General features: G+C 51.4%; 1 protein-coding gene across 6 annotated transcripts in view; it reads left to right on the forward strand.

The window, feature by feature from the left end:
- The first annotated feature begins 1970 nt into the window (after positions 1-1970).
- LOC143428844 (putative receptor-type tyrosine-protein phosphatase mosPTP-1) overlaps positions 1971-19540 on the forward strand; it is a 293117-nt gene continuing 275547 nt past the window's right edge. For all 6 annotated transcript variants that reach the window (XR_013102478.1, XM_076904021.1, XM_076904023.1 and 3 more), the window contains exon 1: positions 1971-2070. Coding sequence is in view for 5 of the 6 variants with exons in the window: in XM_076904021.1 (XP_076760136.1) it covers positions 1986-2070 (85 nt within the window). In the remaining variant the exon portion in view is untranslated. The remainder of the gene's footprint in view (positions 2071-19540) is intronic.

Consider the following 19540-nt stretch of genomic DNA (forward strand, 5'->3'; position numbering starts at 1 on the left):
ACCGGTGGTTACCACGAACGAATTGGGACGAGGAGCAGGAAGACCGCAGGAGGATGCCCGAGTGAGAGACGGCCCGTGGACGACCACGACGGAGAGGTACGCGGGATTTTTCAAAGCGTAACAATTTTTATTACGACTCGCTCTTTGAGACGGGACGAGGAGTCGGGCGAACGAGATACCGCTCGCTACCTCGGGGAAAGTTCCTCCCTCTGGTTGGCGTACAAACTTCTCCACCGTCGCGGAACGTGAGTAGTCGTAAACGTGTACCAGTCCGGGAAGAGAACCTTTTTCTCCTTTCGAGAGAGGGATGGCGTGAAACCTCGGCGAGCAGAGTCCACCGCGCTTTGTTCCCTCTGTCTTCTTCGACGTCCGTGCGCGATCCTGCTCGGACCCTCGCCCCGACGACTGGTTCGACTCGCCGGAAGAACAGGAAACAGCCGACGACGATGGATGTTCCGTTCGACGTCCGACGCGGAGATACTCCGCCGGGGTACGCGTGTGCCAAGTAAACCGAGATTTAAGGACCTCTCACGGCCTCCCCTATCTTTCTACTCTCGACCCTTCGAAACGTTACCCCGTTCTCATTGACGCTCCGTTCGCTCCCTTCCGTGTGTGTACGATACGCGTGATTCAGTAACCATTTCCATCCCCAGTGTCTTTGGTATCGACGATAACAGGATAAAAGTGTGCAAGCCAGTGAATGTACGCGAGAGCGATCGTTGTTCGGTTGGTTCGTCGTCCGCTGGAAGGGGCCACCTCGAGGGAATCTCGGAGTCGTCGGATAGCCGCGGTTCCGGCATCGACCAGCCCGTTTTTCGTGGAAGCGACACAGGATTTCGACGGCCGGAGGAAGAAGAACATCCAGCGGGCAGCCGAGCCCGGGCGAAGAGGCTCGTTTCCGTGGATCCGTGCTCCCAGGCCGTCGCAAGAAAGCGCTTAAAAGCTTGATTAATTGCGCTCGGGGGCAGCCCCGGTGACCGGTGCACGCCAACCATGCATCGCACGGGCTGCACCGCTGCCGCTCGCTCCAGAAATAACGGGGCGAACGTCGTTTCCTGTAAAAGAGCCGATCTTGTGTCACGCCACTCCGCGCTACCGATAAGATATCGGGGACGTTGGCGCTGCTAAGAGGACGAGGGCAGAGGTCGACGGTGGAGGGTGCGGAGGAGGACAGATATTCGGCGCGGCGTGTACGGTTGCACAGTGGGAAAACAGGAGCAACGCGGCAAGGACATAGAGCAGCGCTAGAGGAAAAACAGGGGATCGCGGCGCGTCTCGAGATGGGCGGGCGGGAGGGAGGGTGGGGGAAGTCGACTAGGCACAAAGTGTTCGCCGTTATTTAATATTTGATCGGTCGCGGATCGGACACCACGTGTACACCACGTGACACATATACACAAACACGCAGCACACGCAAACGTACACGGCCAGTGGGAAGGTCGGCGGTCGTGCGTTCGCGAACAACGAAGCAGAAGCAGAAGTGCGCGGTCGAGTGAGTGTCGTCGCGGAGGGTAAAATTCGATCTTTCTCTGGATATCCTCGAGCCCCCGGAAACACGTATTCCGTCGGGGATTGCGTGCCTCGCGTTGTTCCGTGCCCGACAACGGTTCCCCGTTACACGTTCAACCATAAGTGTAACGAAACTTCCTGTACACAGCCGCGTATCGGAGCGACGTATCGTGTCGCGTTGAACCGACGAGCCGATCGCTTTACGCGAGCCACCGCGCGTGACGATGAGCGAACGCCGAGATCGCGGTGCCTCGCGAGTGAATTAATCAGGTGCGACCGCGCGAACGTGAACCGGTGATCGCCGATTTTCGATGACCATCCCGCTCGTTCCGATCGTTCTACGCGCGAAGAAGGGAAGAGGGACGAGACGGAGTTGCCGAATATCGAGGCCCTCTACCCGGTATCAACGTTGATCGAATTGGATTGAGGTCAACGACGGGCCACCCGCAACAGGCCGGACGAAAGTCGTGAACACCATGGATTGGTGGCTGCGGGGACGGATTATCTACACCTACTCGTTATGGTTCGTCTTCAAGGCAGCGGCTGTCGGTGGTATTTTCGGTGAGCACACTTTTTCTATTTACATTGGAGTTACTTCGTTGTTCGCTGGCTTCTCGCGCGTAAACGAACACAACGCGGTACTTTATCGCTTTTCCTGGAAAGATTTACCGTGCTCGCGTCGCACAGAGACTGAAAACACCCTCGCGTCACGGCGTCCAGAGTGATCGTTCGCTCGTCAGGCTTTTTAATTATCTTTTGCTAATTCTGGTTACCTTTTATGCTAGCGAGAAACTAATTTCAATCCCCAAATGAACCGTCAGCTTCAGCTCGGCTCTTTTGTTCCCGGGGAAATTTCACGCAACGATTTTTCACAGCGCACGCGAGATGCACGCGACGTTGACCAAATATGAAACCGCTTTAACGAGTAGGTAGCTGTTCCTGAAACGATCATTACTGCATTACTTCAATCATGCCGGGTTGCTTTATTGTTACGGTCGATCGTCGGGAAAGGTTGAACGGACCAGACGCAAGGCTTTCCCGATAATTGGAAACACCGTTCGAAACTGATTGCGAGGCGGAAACGTAACGCTCGAGAGGAATTCTTGCTTTTTTTTCCTTCTCCGCTCCCCCTTTTTTTTTCTCTCTCTCTCTTTTTCGCGGTGACTCGCGCGCCGGAGAGCCACTTTGAAAAGAGGCGGACGAGAAAGTGAACGCGCCTGGGCACAGTATAAACACAGCGCGGTCGGGATAGACGACGTCGCGTTGCATGAAATGCGACGCGAAATTACTTTAACCTTTTCATTGCCGTGTACAAGGGACAAAAGCCAGCGCCCGCCAGTCAATGACGTTCGGGGACGCGTGTGTACACGGCCCGCCGTTAAATTGAACACGTACCATTTTTTATGGATTACTTCCGGCACATTCTTCGCGCCACAAAAGAGTGGCATCGTATTGCGCGTGTAATTCACTGTCAGCGGTGGCGCCGCCTGCGAAATAAGGGAGCGAACGTTGAGCGTAAATAAAAGCTGCCTTTTGTTGAAACATGAAAACGTGCTCGAGAAACGCTCGTCCGCGGTGTATTCCGCGCTTTATTTCCATCGCGCGATTTTTTTCCCTTCCCCTTTCTTCCTACTTTTTTCATCTTTACCGCGGTTTCCGCGAGACAACGAACGAGCTCGAAAAAGGGGCGCCTCAGTGGGTCCTCGAACGACTCGATCCTCGAGATCATCCTACGATCGCGTTTATTTCAGAATCATCGATCACCGCGTCTCGAGTCACGCGAAGTTCCGCAAAGGATCGACTCCGCAATGAAATTTTTAAACGTAGGTATATATAAACGCACAGGTTGGCTCCATGAAGCTAACCCCCATTAATCTCGTAATAGAATTTCCAATTTCGAAATGAATTCCTGCCAGAAGAACGAATTAATGAGCGATAATGAAATTTCCGCGGCTCGAGCCGAACGAAACTATCGAAATTGTTGCCGTAGCCACCCTTGTCGATTCTCACCCCCCTCGACGATCTATAGCTGTATCGTTCCTGCGCCTGAGGCTCGCACGATTTCGATCGAACTTTTCGCGACAACCACCCCTACGCGATGATCGAATATATTTGTCAATCCGTAAGCGTCTGTGGTGCGCATGGCCGACGAGATCATATTACCGTCGAGTTAATCGTCAGCTTACCGCTCGAAATTAATTAGCAACCGCGGTGAACCGCGTTTCGTATGCTTCTAAATGCCTGTTGCCCGTTTCGGGTAGGAAGATACACCGCAACGGCAGCCTGTTCCCCTTTCGATCGTTTCGCGCGACGCGAAATATGTGGCGACAAGGTGTAGACGGTCGATGGAATATTGGAGGCGGGGCGGTAAGTCGGGGCTGGTAATGTAGAAATTAACTCTTTATTTATTATGCGCATAATATTAGATAATAAGCGGATAGTGTAAAGCGCAGGGGGCGAGTTGCCGCGCGTACGCGCCGTTTCATGGTAAGTCGATGGAATTTCCATCGCGGGGACGTGACGGCGTAAACGTCGTACGTCCCGGTACGTTCTAGTTAGGAAGTCACGAGCGGCGAGAGATTTGAAAGTATGTTTCGATTAAAATACAATTAAGCCGGAATTCATAGGGCGGGAAATTAAATTAACATAAATTAGCAGCGGGGCGCGGGCGGTCGCGCGCGCGCGAGCCCCGTTCGCGGGTATTAAATTTTATTTAAGCGGGAGACAGGGATATAACGCGCGCGGAAAGTGCAATAAACGAACGTGATATCCTCCGGCGGGTTTCATCCGTCGCGTTCGCCTCCGCCGTGAACGTTTCATTTACGATCGTCGATCTGGAACCTCGAGTTCGTCGAAACGTCGTCTCGCTGCGCGAAAAACGGGATTGATGCTAATTCGCGGAAGCGACGTTCCTACGCTCTTCATTAAACGCTTTAGTGTCGACTACCGAGAGAGTCGTAACTCTTGAAGGAACCGTACCCTTCCTCCTCGAGCGCGTGTCGCGATTCCTCTCGTATTTTCATGAATAAAGAATTTTCAATTCGCGCGACCGGAAGGAGACCCGAGTGCGTGGGCGCGCGAGCAGGAGTTCCGGGAGGACGGCCACATTTTTGCACGATAATCAAGGTATGAATAACGGAGGGGAAAAAACGTCGAAGCGACGAGGAAGTCTCGCGCCGTGCAAACCGGCTCGAATCGATGATCGTCGAGTCGTTCGTCGGGCGCATTAATCTTCCCGGAACCGTATTAAAATGCGATCACTTTTTTATTTTACGCACGCGACCGTTCGCCCGGATAAACCGTGGACAATCGCCGATCGAACATGCCGGCGCTGTAATATTCCCGAATCCACGGAATCATTATTGCGTTACCGCGACATCGTGCATCGACGGCCACGAATGGAGTTCGGTGAATGTCACGGAACAGTCCCGCGATCATATTCGATTCGTTCGCGTGTCATCGTTCATTGGCGAATTTCGAAGCGGAACGTACGTGGAAACACGCGCGAGTAGTTTTTAACAAACCCTGGTACTCGTTCCTCCCCGATATTTTTTCTCTCGTATCGTTTAATCTTTACGCACCTATGCGCGCGCGAGAGATACGCATCTCTTGAACAAAAATTCCGGCCAGTCCGCTCTCCGGACGTTTTTATGTCGTTCAGTTGACACTTTGGACAAGTGCCTTTTCATTCGAACACGGGGCCAGCCTGTCCAAAGAGTCGGGAACGGGGTTAGCGATACAAATACAATATTTTTCCTTTTCATTTTCCCTCGACGTGAATCGTCCACCAGTGGAATTGGACACGCGAACGTTGTCCATCGGATATATCTCCTCGCGCTGATGCGAGCGGGTTAATCGAACTGCATCTTCGTCCGAATCCAGCCTCGCGTTTAACGCGCAATCCCTGCGCCGCTATCGATCATCGATACCGGATAAAATATTTTCAATACTCCGTCGACGTGCTCGAGACGCTGTTCCCGTTGCTCTAACGGGCGGAGCAAACAAGAAGCGAAAAAAGAGGAACGCGCCTAGGCGCGCTGGAAATACGTCTCCGTCGCCGAAAGGGATCGTAACAGGCCGGAATGGAAAACGTACTCGAGGGAACGGACAGAGGAGTGGGTGCACGCTTAAAATCCGACAATCGATGCGACGCGCGTCTCTCCGTTTTGTTCCTCGGCTTATGCGCGGACGTGGAAAGGAAATCAGCCGCCAGTTCTAACTATACGCTGAGGTTCCACGCTGATACGCACCCTTACACAGAGGTGTGTACCCTTTAGCGTCTGCCCCGCGACCGTCTATAAAGGCAGCGCAGAATGGCGCGCATTCTTCGATTCGTAGCTCTCCAGCAGCCACCCCTATTCACCTGGCGAGAGTTACGGTTTCCTTAAGAACTTCGGTGCGCGAGTATCGACGCGGCCGGTGATTTATCGGAGATTAACGAGTAATTCATAGATCTCGATATTGCCCGTTATGCTCGGGCCGCATTAGCCTGTCCCCATCGAACAAGACACTAAGCGTTATCGATTATGTCATCGAGTCAGATAAAGGAGAGGCGGTGGGATGGACTGTTGTCTCGGTTCGAGAGGCATCGGTTGTGTATTGCACGCGAAACGTAGCGAATCGATGTCTCTGAAATTATTTCAACCGTTCCGTTGATGGGAGCCGATCGCTGGTTGCCTCGCGAGAAATAACGAGGACCGTTTTCAAAGATTTAACCCCGACTCTGCTACGAAGGTAATGCTCGGAATGCGAGCGAACAGGTATCTTTTCTTTCGTTGTGCGAGTAGGTACGTTACGTGGGATGCAATCCGGCAATAAATAAATCGTCGATCGGATCCGATCGTTTTCTTCGATTTCGAAGGGTCGTTCCCATCGGTCCGGCTCGATCCAGGACAGTTTTTGAAAGAACGTCCCAGCGTACGCCGCTGGAGACCGTAAGAACCGTCGAGCAAAACTTTACCGCAACTGCGAGGAGGACTTGGCAAGGGATCCGGGGGACATTAAGCCTTATTGGCAACACGCTTTATTCCGTTTCCCCGTGCAAAGTGTTTTAAACAAGCGAGGCGAAGTTGAATATAAAACGCTCGTCCGTCGCTATTATTACAAGCGCGGACCATTCTGAGAGAATGTTTGCCTCGTTACTCATATCTCACACTCGAGAGATTCTGCCTCTGATACGCTTCGCGTAATGGCGAGACGAGACGTCAACGTTTCCCTTTTCTTCTAAGAGGGAGAGTAGAGAAGAGGAAAGTTGTTCGATCATCTTTTTTTCAAAGCGAGCGCATCGTCTGGTGTAACCCGTTCTCGGATCATTAACGCGTTCCTCTGCCCCTCCTAGATTTTCCCACCGCGATTTACTTTCGATAGACTAGGCAGTAAGTAGTCGCCGTTAAGAGACCACTACTGTTACAATTTGAACAGGAATCGCAATGCAGGATCTGTGAAAGACACGCGAGTCGAATGGGTGTTTCGGTGCATTGAAAAGAGGCGCTTAGAGGCGAGTCGTGTCGCGTGGCTTGGCATTAATACACGATACGTCTTTATCCGTGAGATCGTCGAAGCGCCAGGTATGCATTTAACGACACGAACCGAGGAACAGTGTAGAACGCGTACGTCGAATGACGGAAGCTGTCGCCAGCGGAACGGTCGCGTGTTAATTATCGCGAAGGTCCGCCTACCTAAGGTAGGAAATACACCTTGTGACGAAAGGCATCTCGTTAACGCGCTCCTAACGTCGTCTTAATTATCCGTTACCTACTTCCTTTTTATGAACGTTTCGTCGATTGCTGGCCGCGTTTAATGCTCCAGGTGATATCCATTGAATGCAGAGCACATGTCCATGGCCGCGCGGATGAAAAGGTCCGGCTTCCCGGGGGACAGATGAAAAGTGTGGTCGTAATTTGGAAAGGGATCGGAGATGAAAAGCGTTCATCCAGGCGTGCGTTACACATACGCGACATTTTTTTCTTTTTCCACCGTTATAGAATCTGGTTCAAGCGGTTTGACTTTATGCGCGACACACTGGGTACCGATCAATTGTCGAACTTTGAAGGGCCGAGAAACTGGGTTGACGAGGCGTTCGGTTGGGATTCATCGCGAATAATTCAAGAATCATTATGTGGCTACGCTATACGCGTGCCTCGCGGAAAAATTGGACAGTTTCGACGAGATCCTCGTTCATCCGCAAGAGAAACCCAGGAGAACCGTGAAAAACGTCAGACCGCAGCGCAGGTGAACTCTTCGACCCTTTGCTACCCCTCTCGACCTAACTCCTCGTACCCCTGTCCTGAGTCTTGGTACAGAGGTGCGTCTGTGTCTGCCACTATTATTAACACCCGCACCCGGTGGAACGGCTGGTTTAATGAACACTTACCAGTGAATATCGCGCTGAATGTAACGCCCTTGCGATTCGGTACGTACGAATGGGGTAAATGAACCGTGCAGGAAGAAAGGTCGCATTCCAGAGATAGCGGTACGCGCTCCCTGAATTAGACCTAAGATATGCGCGTTTAAACGCGTGCAGATGTGTACAACTGTCTACGTACCTCCTGTACGTGTCTGTATGTGCCTCTGCGCACGCGTGTATGTACGTTCGTACCCGTGGAAGAGGCTCGCGCACCAAGAATGTGCATGCCCGACTCCGTAACGCCGCGTTCTACGTGTACGTACGAATCGCGTCCGTCTACTTAATGATACCGACTTAATGCATACGGTTAGATGTACGTTCGCGTATCCCTGAATGTAGGCGACCGCAAGAATCCGGAGAAAAACTGTGATAGCTGGATTTAAGGACGCGTACCGTGGTCTCGCTGTAACCGCGACGTAGATAGGATTTCGGGGTTGTAATTTCCAGACGCCCCGGGGAGGATCCACTCTTTTCCACTTGCGGTAATTCCGTTTCGAAATCGGACAACCTCTCACGCGGTTCTTTTCATCGGGATCCAGGCGGGGTGGGAATTTAAAACTGTCCGTATCGCGATCCCCGTACCCGATCCTGGCTGGATAAACGCACCGAATCAATATACCCGGGTAGTTCGTGTAAGAGTATCAGGAATCACCCGGAGATAAGCGAGGCCGTCCGTAACCGGTGCCAACCGAAACGAGCAACGAAGGTGTAATTACGTACGTGCCTACCACCGATACCCCTGTTAATATCCTCTCCTCGCACGCGTATCCGCCCACACCGGCCGAGGTTAACGCGAATTAGCGGACCTCGGCGAACTCCCCCTAACACTGGTAAATACTTAACGGGTAGGAACGTGGTATTCCGCAGACTCGTGAAAGATTCGAGGCTGCGGTATCGCGTGGACCGAACACCGATCCCTTCTCGCGCGAGCTCTCCCGTCAAACGTAAATATCGACAGGTTCGGCTGGCGTGTCGACCGCGCGAGACGCGACCCACGTAATCTTATTTAACAGGCGTCGAGACGGATAAATGCTCGACCAAATATGGCGATAGTAATTATTGTTCCGATCATAATCCTTTTGGACCGGTCCTGAGATTGGCTTCCAGTTTTCCCTACCCTCTCCCTCCGTTTCTCGTCCTTCGTATCGAAGCCATCGACGCGTCTAAGAACAGTCTATTCTTCGCGTTCCGTGGGGGGAGGCGAGGAAGTTTCGCTATCGCGCAGTCGGAGCGGGTAAGTACTCGAAACGTAGCTCGTCAAACATTTGTCCAACGTAATGGCGTATCGCGAGTAAACGTGACAGCCAGCCCGTTCGGAGATATATCATGCGACCATAACTCACGTTCGATCACGAGGAAAGAATCCGGATCGAAGTCGCTCGGAAACTCGTCGCGTTTCCGTTCGAGTTCCGGAACGCGGATACATCGATCCGGGTGGGCGAAAGGAAGTATGGAAAGCAGAAGGAGGCAGAGTAAAGGGATGGTTCGGATACGTCTCTAAGCCGGATGCTGGTGCGTTTACTCGGGCATATAGTAAGAAGGGAGGGGGAGAGAGAGTTAGGCCAGTCATCGGTATCGTCGAAATTGAATTTCTCGAGGGCGATTAGACGTGGCCAACGCGGCGCGTATACGTGTAGGGGATACGGCAAAGGGTGAGCAACGGGAGCGGAAAACTCGTCGGGGCAAGATGAAGAAGGATGGGGCGCGTGTTGGGAAACTGTGGCGAAGCGTGAGTAACGAGATGGTAGAAGTTGGAAAGCGAAAATTTCCGCGAACGGGAAAAACAGAGGGTTCCCACGGTGGCCACGGTGCGGAGAACAGGGTGGAAATGAGTTGGTAATGGTCGAAATATGTCGTGGCTCGTGACAGTGAAGTATCGATTCGTGGTCATCCCATCGACGCGCGTGTACATCGATCCGCGTACCCTCTCACCCGGCTTTTTGCTGGACGTGCGTGCACATGGGGCTTGGTTTCACGTGCTCGTCGACACGGACGCGTGTACCGGGGCCTGCTGGTTCACCTTTAGAGAGGAGCCACCGCCAGGGCACCATTTACACACGGAGAAATCGAATCGGTGCCGGCCGTGTTCCTATTGTGATCCCATTGTGATCATTTGATCAATAGAGGCCAACTCCGCTGCATCGTTTTACCGGGCGTCACTGGTATCGACAGAACGTGATATCTTTCCTGATCTTCCATTCGATCCGTCTGCTTTTTTCACTCCCCCACCCCCTCCGTCTCTACTTTTCCTTTTTTCGTAACGAGTAAATGGAATTTTGTCCGTTGCAGCAGGTCATTTCAACCATAAATAAATTCTAGCTACGGGTGTCGGGAGATTGCGCGGATGGATGTTTGCTAATGACTGTTTTTACAGTGAAAGTCAGCAAAGGTACGGGTAATAGAGTTTCAAAGGGATTGTTTGTTCAACTTCATTTCGGCACAGTCGCATCTTCTCGAATTCAACATCCAATAAAACTTTCGTTACCTCGCGGGCAATCCTCCGGCCCTCTCGGTTGGTCGAATCAATCGCCGGTTTGCCGAGGATTTATCGTATTTGTACTAGTCCCCATATCATTTCGCGCGGTCCACGTTACTTTCCGCCTCGTGTTTGCCAAGAACTTTCTTGGCGTTCTTCCCTGCCAATGATTTGCACAGTTTACAGACGTCTACGAGCGATCCGGCTAATTTACATTCAACGCGGGTTCGCGTCTTGTCTAATTCCTATTAGCGACGACGAGCGTACTGGTTACGCGGCGAAACGCGTACATTTGAGCAAGCTTCTTGGATTTATGAATTCCGTCAGCTAGAGGCGGTCGACGCGACGATAAGAGAACAACGCGTAAAACGATGCGCAGAGTTGCAAGCGAGCAACTTTGCCAGCGACGATTTCGATCTCCAGAATCTATCTTTCACCTTTTATTCCGGCCTAAAATCGAATAAACGTAAAAATAAACCGGAGAAGCGACCCTCGAAATTTTCACTCGTTAACGACCCACGGTAGAACGCGTCCGGTTCTTCGACTTTTCACGGTTCCCCAGATGTCCTCTCTTCGTTAGCACCGCTCGTTATTCGTTTAGAAGTTCTCGGCAGCGATTTACGCCGGATGATTTCCATTCAGAAAAAACTGCGAACAGAAACGAAAGAGGTATACGAGGACAAGCGGGAAAATTGATGTATAATACATTCCGTTGCCGACAGCCGTTTCTGTTACATTTTATTCGGAGCGTCGAGCACAACACTCACAAATCATTTCTACAGCTCGAAATCGTGCCCGCGTCCTGTCTGATTTACACGCGCGTTGTTCTGCCCGTACATTTTTCCCCTCGTCTTCCCATGAATTGATCATTGGTTAGTTTATTGAAACGTCATACCGATTTCACGTATCACCGTTCCTTTTTTTTCCAGCGAACTTCACGGATTCGATACCAGCTACGGTAACCAGATGCGTGCAATTTTATATTAGCTGCCGTTTGCGAGAAAAAAAAAAAATACTCGCACGCTTTCCGATGTTGATTGATTTTTCGACCGCCGCACGCGCGGATGAGGGATGAAAACATTTTCGATGAATTTGGGGTTGGACGGACGGCTAGACTAGCCGGCGCCATTAGAGATTGGTCACGAGGCGAAATACATTTTCGTAATAGCACATTCCAGTTCGAATTGCTCGGGCGGAAAAGTTGGCTTAAGCCGGGCATTCGATTGTGTCATCGATAGATCGTAATTCCCGTCAGAGGCTTGTCATTCGTTCGCGGAAACCATCCCCGTTCGTGGGAGGTTTTTCAAAAACACATTGAATTCGAACCCGCGTGGCGCTTCGTATCGGTCTCGAGTAGAACGAGCCTGGCTGTAACGCGGCAATTAAAATCGATCGTTACGTGGGACCGTAATGTCCGAACTCTTCGCTTCGGACGGGCCACGAAGTGGAAACTGTCGAGTAGCCAACGTCGCCTCGCGTCGAACAGTTCCCACTTCCTCCTCTCTCTCTCTTTCTCTCTCTCGTTGTCTAATCTCTCATGCAAAGTGCAGCGGCTGCACGAGGCTGTTGTAAGCTTTCCGCAATCATAATGCCTCGAAATAGTCCGGCAACGCATGCACGGTGACTCGTGGCCGCGAACAACCCCCGGGACCACAATGGAAACTTTGCCTATCGCAGAGACCGTATCGAAAGGCGGACGTGGAAAAAAACTCGAGTCCTACCAGCCTCTCTGGAAAATTGCAGCCCCTCCCCAATCGAATCTTTGTTATTTGGAACGCGCGCAAATTGCTTCGTGCGTTTCGTATTTTTTCCATCGAAGTCATCTCCTTTGAAATTTCAAAGCCATCGATATTTTTTAAATGAAACTACAGATTTTTATCAGAACGGTATAGTAATATTCATTAGGTGCGACACTCGCTAACGAACCTTAAGCTTTCTTCGCGTCCGTCGATCAAAACCATCATTATCGAGAATCTGTCCCGAAGGTGCTATTAGTTAGGTCTTATCAAGTAATTTTCACGTAAACTCGCGGAATCTCTTCAGCGGATCGGATGCTTCCATCCGACTTCCTTCTCCTTTTTTTTTATGCTCAAACGATCCAACGGTCCAATCTAGAATCGGAGTAATTACACTGTTTTTTACCAAGCGAATCGTCGACGAAGAAGTTCTTCTTCCGCTTCTTCTTTTTTTTATCGTTCGAAGATCCCTTTCTCTCGCTGGTAGGCATGAAAATAAGCCGTTCACGGTTTGATTCGCAAAATTCAATCGAACCGGAAGAGTAAACGGAAATAAAGGCAGGAACGTATCGTTCGGCGTTATAATTTATATGATCGGAAAAACAGAGTGCAAGCTTAAGCACTAACGAAGCGTTCTAAATTGATTCGATTATTCCTGCTGGCGCGAACGATTTTAATCAGCGCCGGCCAATTTTTTCAAATGCCCTGAATATTTGAAGGATCGCAATTAATCGTGATAGGTAACGATTCATTTACTCGCCTTCGTTGTGTACACTCCGTGCGCGGGCACCTGGGATACGATACGCGCCTAGAACATCGCGGAACATTCGAGCACGATATTGCAATCGTTGCAGTTATTTAAATTACAAATACGCCATCCTCCCGTGACTTCCATCTACGTGTAATACAGTATTGCACGCTACCTGCACCCTATTTACCCAGGTCCGGTGGATTAAATATTTTTCAATACGATACACGTTACAGTTTATTGAATTGTTATTTTATTCCGCGCGATCGAAAATATTTACCCAATTTTCGACGCGCAAGAATTCGTAATCAAACTCACCGACGCTAATTACTAGAGCCGTACAGTTCTCGATAATGAATCGATCGCTCTTTGTTGTCCGCTCGACCCTTCTGCGTTCCCAATTTTATATCCACGCGTACGCGACACGTGCGAGCGTTATTCGCTGTCTTCTCTCCGCTACTTCGTACGATTTCACCAATTAAAAATTGATTTTCGATACTGAGACACGGAACACGCCTACGCATACTTGGAATGCATTTAGAATTCAGAAATACAGCTGACATTCGACTCTCGATATCGTCCGCCGTTCGCAGCAGCGAACGGTAGCGGAAGAAGGGGTTGGAAACCGGAGGAGAGAGAGTGGAAAGAAAAAAAAAAGAAAAACGGTTAAGAATGTTCGAGACAGGAAGAAAAAGCGCAACCGTTAATTGGTTTCGAGGCTGCAGTCCCGTAACTCGCGCGATTCGCATTCCCCGGGTACCAGCCACTTTCCGTTCGCGTGGGAAAAGCTCTCGAGCGCATTATACATAACTCGAGCCGGTTCGAGATCTCATTCAAGCCGTTCCTGCAATTTGCCTCGGTGGCTCGCTATAGCCGCGCGGTTAACCCGTTCGGACCGTGGATCTCGCCCGGTTGTTTACCCGTTGTCGCGTGCAAGAACCTGGCGAAGACGCCTGGCTGCGCAGGGCGTATAACCTCCAGTCGGACGCGTAATAAAATTTCGCGGGATAGATTTCCGCGAGCAGAGCGAGGGGTTGGGCGCGGCGCGATGGATCTATTAGGCAGCAGGCGGCACGCGATGTGACGTGACCAGACCGCGGCCGGACAAGAGTTTTCTTGCTCCCGTACCCGGCTATCGAGGCTTATCTTTTACACCTATCGCGTCCCTCGACAATGTTGCCGAGAGCGTCGCGACGCGCGGATCGCTCGCGCTACGTAAATAGATGCACCGTGTTCCTTTCGCGTCGATGGGATCGCGAGCGCGGGGAGAACGAGGCGCGAGAAACGGAGATAGGCCCCGCTCATTAATTACAGGGAACGGCCGGTTACGTTGGACGGAGTTTCGTTGAAATTCCAGGCGACATCGACTCCGATCATTAATTATAGTTTACGCTTCACCTTGGTAACGTACAACCGTCGAGGGGGTGGGACGGAGAGACGGAGAAGAATAGTCGACGGGAATTTTTTCCAAAGTTCCCAACTATCCCCTCGCGGCCGTGCGCGCTGGTTAAAAAGCGTGACTGTTACGAGGAAAGTTGGCGCGAATAAACGCGTTCCTGTTCGTCCACGGGCGGATCTCTCGTAAATAGATCGGGGGCGAGCAGGCGCGGTTTACGGAGTTCGACTGCGGGGGAGCAGTGTTTGATCGCGGGAACCGCATCCGGGGCAATAAAATCTACTTAAACACGGGTATAACATAATGTTCACCGCGTAACGCGGCTCGTTCCGTTCCGTGGCTGCGGAGGATCCCGTGGCGCCCCGGGATGGCCAGCGGGTTTTACGACACTGTTAAATTTCCAGAGTGCGCCGGTTTCCCGTCTCTCAGCAAAATCAGAATGTTTCGGTCGGATCGGCAGGCGGGAACGGTCGAGATTGAGGCTGGCAGGGAGCAACGGGGGTGGCCGATAGGCGAACAGGGATGGATTCGAGGGAGAGGTTACGGCTAGAGCCGTCGTCGTCGTGCCCGCCAATTGCAGCGCGGCTCTCCCGTTGCCGGTGGTGCTGGTGGTTCAATAAAAAGTGCAGGAAAAAAAAAAGCGTTTTGACAGACGTGTTTGCCAAGTTCTCGCACCGCATATGACTGTAATCCTGACGAATACGAGGTGCACAAAGCCGCGTGTTCGCGTTCGACGATTCACCGCGATGAATCTCTTTTTAATCAAACGGTCGTTGTACCCCCGAACAATCGCAACAAAGCCCTCTCGCGCAGACATCGCGCGTCCCCGCGATTTTGCGCCGCTTAAGAAAAAAACCAGGGGTACGTATATCGCGGGTCGCGAAACATCCCTGTTCGCGAGCCGGGAAACACCCGATGACACCGAAAGTCTCTATCTCATCCTCTCTCCATTTTCCTGCGAGCTTCCCTTTATGCTCGGCTGTCCCCGTTTCACGGCGGTGTTTTTCCTGTTTTAATAACCATTCATATCTCACGGGCGAGCTTCGTTCACCGTTTTGGTGGTTTGCACGCGCGAGGAAGGAAACATTTCACGCGACGGGAGAAAGAGGAGTGTACCGGCGCCTAAATTGCATCTGAAGATCGTCGTGATTCGCGGCGGGACGCGAGTGCTACTTAATGACGCGCAAAGCGGCTTGTCCCATTGACGAATCCTTCGCCGCGAGCGAATGGACGCGACGAGCGCGCCTCTGCTAAAAGTCTTTCCATCCTCTTCAACGATCGTTGAACGTTAATGCCGGTTGTCCATTCGACGTCAAACACCGCCAGGTACTTATCGACATCATGGAAATCCCGACCACCTCTTTTCGTTACCATTTTCAGACTAAAACGTCCGTTATCGAGTCGACGCGACGCGACGGCCTGTAATAACGGTTACGACGGCCGAGCCACGAGGTACGATCGATGAAAATGATTTAAACCGATCCGCAAATGCACACGTGTTTATCATAGGCCATTGACTTCTCGATAATTCGATTTCGCGAATGATTTGTTCCGCTACACAAATCGAGCCGCGAAAAAAGTCATCCCGACGGAATGGTTAATTTATGTGGACGCGGACCACCTAGGGCTAGTAATCGAGGTTATTCATTCCGCTGACACGCCTGCTTTCTATTTCGAAATTTGCATACGATGTGAAATAAAGGGAGTGGTAAAAAAGAAAAAAAAATGGAAAATTGAGATAAAAGGATTCGTATCCGTGAAAACGTATTGTTCGGGAAAAATTACACCGCTCGTTGCGTATTCATTTCTTTTTTTTTCTTCTTTTTCTCTCGCAAATTGAACAATGGGAATGATGGAAAAAATATGAGAGTGGACGCGAGCAACGGAGGGATGTGAAATTTTTCGAGGCACCGAGAGAGCTCGGTACGCTTTGCTTATCTTCGCGGCGATAGATTTTTTTACGAGACGAAACGCAGCAGCATCGCCGAGAGCGCGAAACATGCTTATGGTTAATCAGAGCGCGGTGTTCGAGCATCGCGAAATTCGCGGCGCTGCGAAATACCGGGAAAGTTTCCGGGGCGCGTCCTCGGCGTCACCGAGTAAGCTCGAAACCCGGCTGAAAATGGAGACACGAACGTTATTCCTGCTCCTCTCTTCATTACGAAATACTTGACGCGTTTCCAGTGAACGGGGAAACGCATTAACGCCACCGGCGATAACAATAAAAGTAAGAAATAAGAACAAACAGCCTGGAAACGAGCGGGCCCTTACGATGAAGTTTAAGCGCGATGTTTAGAAAATAAGGATCCCAGAAATGGCGGCGTATATCAGGCAGGCTAAGTGGCGTTTGTGAATACCCACGTCTCTAGGGGTGAGTTTTCTTAAGGGTGAATGGCGCGCACCGGCCGAGAGAGTAAAGGGGGCAAAACTCGCCGTGTGAATTTAGCGCGAAACCGTGCTACCAACGAGTTACATTAAAAAGCAACGAGAGAGCTGTTTTCGCCAAGCTTTCCGCCTCGGGTAGAATTGAAAATTACACATTAATTAGCGGCCCGTACGGTGGAAAGAGCTCGCTATCGTCTGCGAAAGAATTCCACGGAGCGATTCGACGGCGATCGATCGCGTCCAGCGCGAACCGTGCGAACCGTACGAACCGTGGGGACAATTAACGCTTCCGCGTTACCGGGACTCTGGAATTCGCGATTTCGATCGGCTATTACCGGATAACGTCGGGAAAAATTCCAGCCGGTAATAAACTCGATAATCGCCACGGTCGTACACGAGAATTCGCTCGCGTTGTAAGCGCGATCGCTTTTAATCGTCCCGTATACACGATCGTTTCGTTCCACGAACGTCCATTAGTCACGCTTGCACCTGACGATCCTTCGAGAATAGACTTCGACAACGGACGAGAGAGACGTCAACGATGATCGATCTCGGGCTCGTGATCTCTGCCACGGCCCACGAGGCGGAGGCGCCTGCGATTCCGATCACGACGTTTCCACCCTGTCAAAAATCACACTTGGCTTACCGGAACGAAAACGAGCCAACGAGTTCGAGGGAACTTGGACGAATTCGTTGGACGCGTAATCCCGTTGGCTTAAATGAACGGTGGCTAACGGCGACAAAACCTTATTACCGCCGCGCGAACGATTTTCCTCATTATCCTCTGGGAATCAATCTTTGCGGTGTCTACTTCGCGGATGGAAATGTCCCGTTTCATTCGCTGTTATCCCATTTCTTTTCCACCTTTTCGTATAACAGATTATTCTACCCATTCGTTTCACTTTTCGCTAACCGTTACGAAATTTCACTAGCCACGCGAATCATTTTGAAACGGATATCCGCGTATCCGTTCGATTTTACGATAATCAGCGTACTTGGTTTCGTTCCATTAATTACAGACGGGACTTTACTCTTTAAAGCGTAGTACCTCATCCGAAGTTTGGCCCCGTACGCGAACAAAGAATCCCTGAAACGAAAGCCTGCATAATTCGACGAGAACGCGTGTACAGAGGTATTCGCGCGGCTCCCTTTCCCACGAGCGTATGCCCGATGTATGGCGTAATCCCGCGGATCAGCCGTTCCCCTGCCGACGTCGCTTAACACCGGCCATTAATATTCATACGAATCGAGGAGGCATTCGATATTACCAGAGGCGAACCGCCGCGGCCAATAATTTAATATCACGGGCGCAATAACGCTGCTGCGGTCCGGTCGCAGAGTCATCGAAGAAGCAAAGCGGAGCGGCAACGGGACGAGTGAATGGATGGACCCGCGGGCATTAAGAGATTACTTCTGTACCACTCGCGCGGTAACAACGCGGGACTGTTCCTTAGCGGTGGACGCGCAGGGTCCGCCAGTGCGCGCGTCCCCTTTCAACCCTTCCGGCTATCGCTCCCCCAGCCGCAACTATTTGCATTCGCGGATCCCTCTTTCGTCGGCTCGGTTTGCCGAACGATTTTTAACGAGTGGCCGAATTAGATTTCACGCGACCGCGCGATCGACGCGCGGTGGTTGGGTCGACGAGTGGGGGATGAAAACTCCCCTGACCGTGCAGCGGTAAATTACCTTGATCGCGGTCGATCTTATATATTCCTCTATTCCTTCTCTGGGCGGTTCGCATTCGCGGTATAAATTTTCCATAAATTTCGCCGGTTTTGTAGCCGCGTTCACGCGGCCCGCGTTTTATTCTTATTCGAGCCCCGGTAAAGGGTCAAAGCGGGACGCGTTCAGCGTTCCAACAAAGCAACAAAACGATGGAGCCAACAAATCAAATATACGCCGATAAAATCGACGATGCGCTAATAAAAATACAAAGGAACGGGGCTCGTTGACCGCGCATAAACGCGGCAACGATCGTGTTAAGGGCTCGTTGAGCCGCGAGACCGGATTGCATAATTTATTTCGTTTATGCATCGCGCACGAGCTCGATCAGAGGGCTGTCGTTGTCTCTGTTTCCCAGTGTTCGAAGGTACTGTTGAGGGATGAACGTCTCAGAGCTTAACCATCGATTTCCCGTGCCGTGTACGCTTTTACCGATCCCCTTTGGTCTTTCCGAAACCGATCGACCCTGTCGAAGCGAGCGAACTTGATTCGTGGAGCCGCAGACACGCCCGTCTGCTCTGTTTCGCTAATCCCACGCGACTTTGACCCTCTTTCGTTTCGATAAAAAGTACGCGTTTCGATTCCCGTCAGATTCTTGACGACGTTCCAACGATACCAAATTAGACACCCGAGTATCAGCGCCAAATAGTTAATTTCCGTATCACGCATTCGTTGTTCGAACGCGACGTATTTCGCGTCGTGTCGCACGGCGGGGCCATCGAATATCGATCGAGCCTCGTTTCCTCGCCGCTGTGCACAATTTCGGCGACGCTAATCGATATCTTATTTCCGGTAGCCGAGTTCCCCCGCCGTGATTCAATTCCACGCTGAAGAAGTCGCAACGCGATGTCTCGCCTCGTCTGGCGCATCGGGAGGCGACGAATCGACGCGAAGCGCGCGGAGTCCAACCCTTACGGTGTGCCAGCTGAAATTGGCTTAGTGAAATCAATTCGAATACCAGCGGCGAATTCACCGACGATTCGAGGCCGTTCGCTCTCGTCGACGGAAGTTCCGCTGCCTCGTAAAATTCACGGGAACATCGCGCGCGGTCCCGTTCTCATTTCTGGAGGAGAAACGGGACCGTCCGTTTCTCGTTGGCCAATGGAAAATTGAAGGGTCCAAATGTGGCGTACATTTCCGCCAGCGGAGGCAAACGCTCGAC

This window comes from Xylocopa sonorina, chromosome 11, assembly GCF_050948175.1.
Source record: "Xylocopa sonorina isolate GNS202 chromosome 11, iyXylSono1_principal, whole genome shotgun sequence".
NCBI classification, from domain to species: domain Eukaryota; kingdom Metazoa; phylum Arthropoda; class Insecta; order Hymenoptera; family Apidae; genus Xylocopa; species Xylocopa sonorina.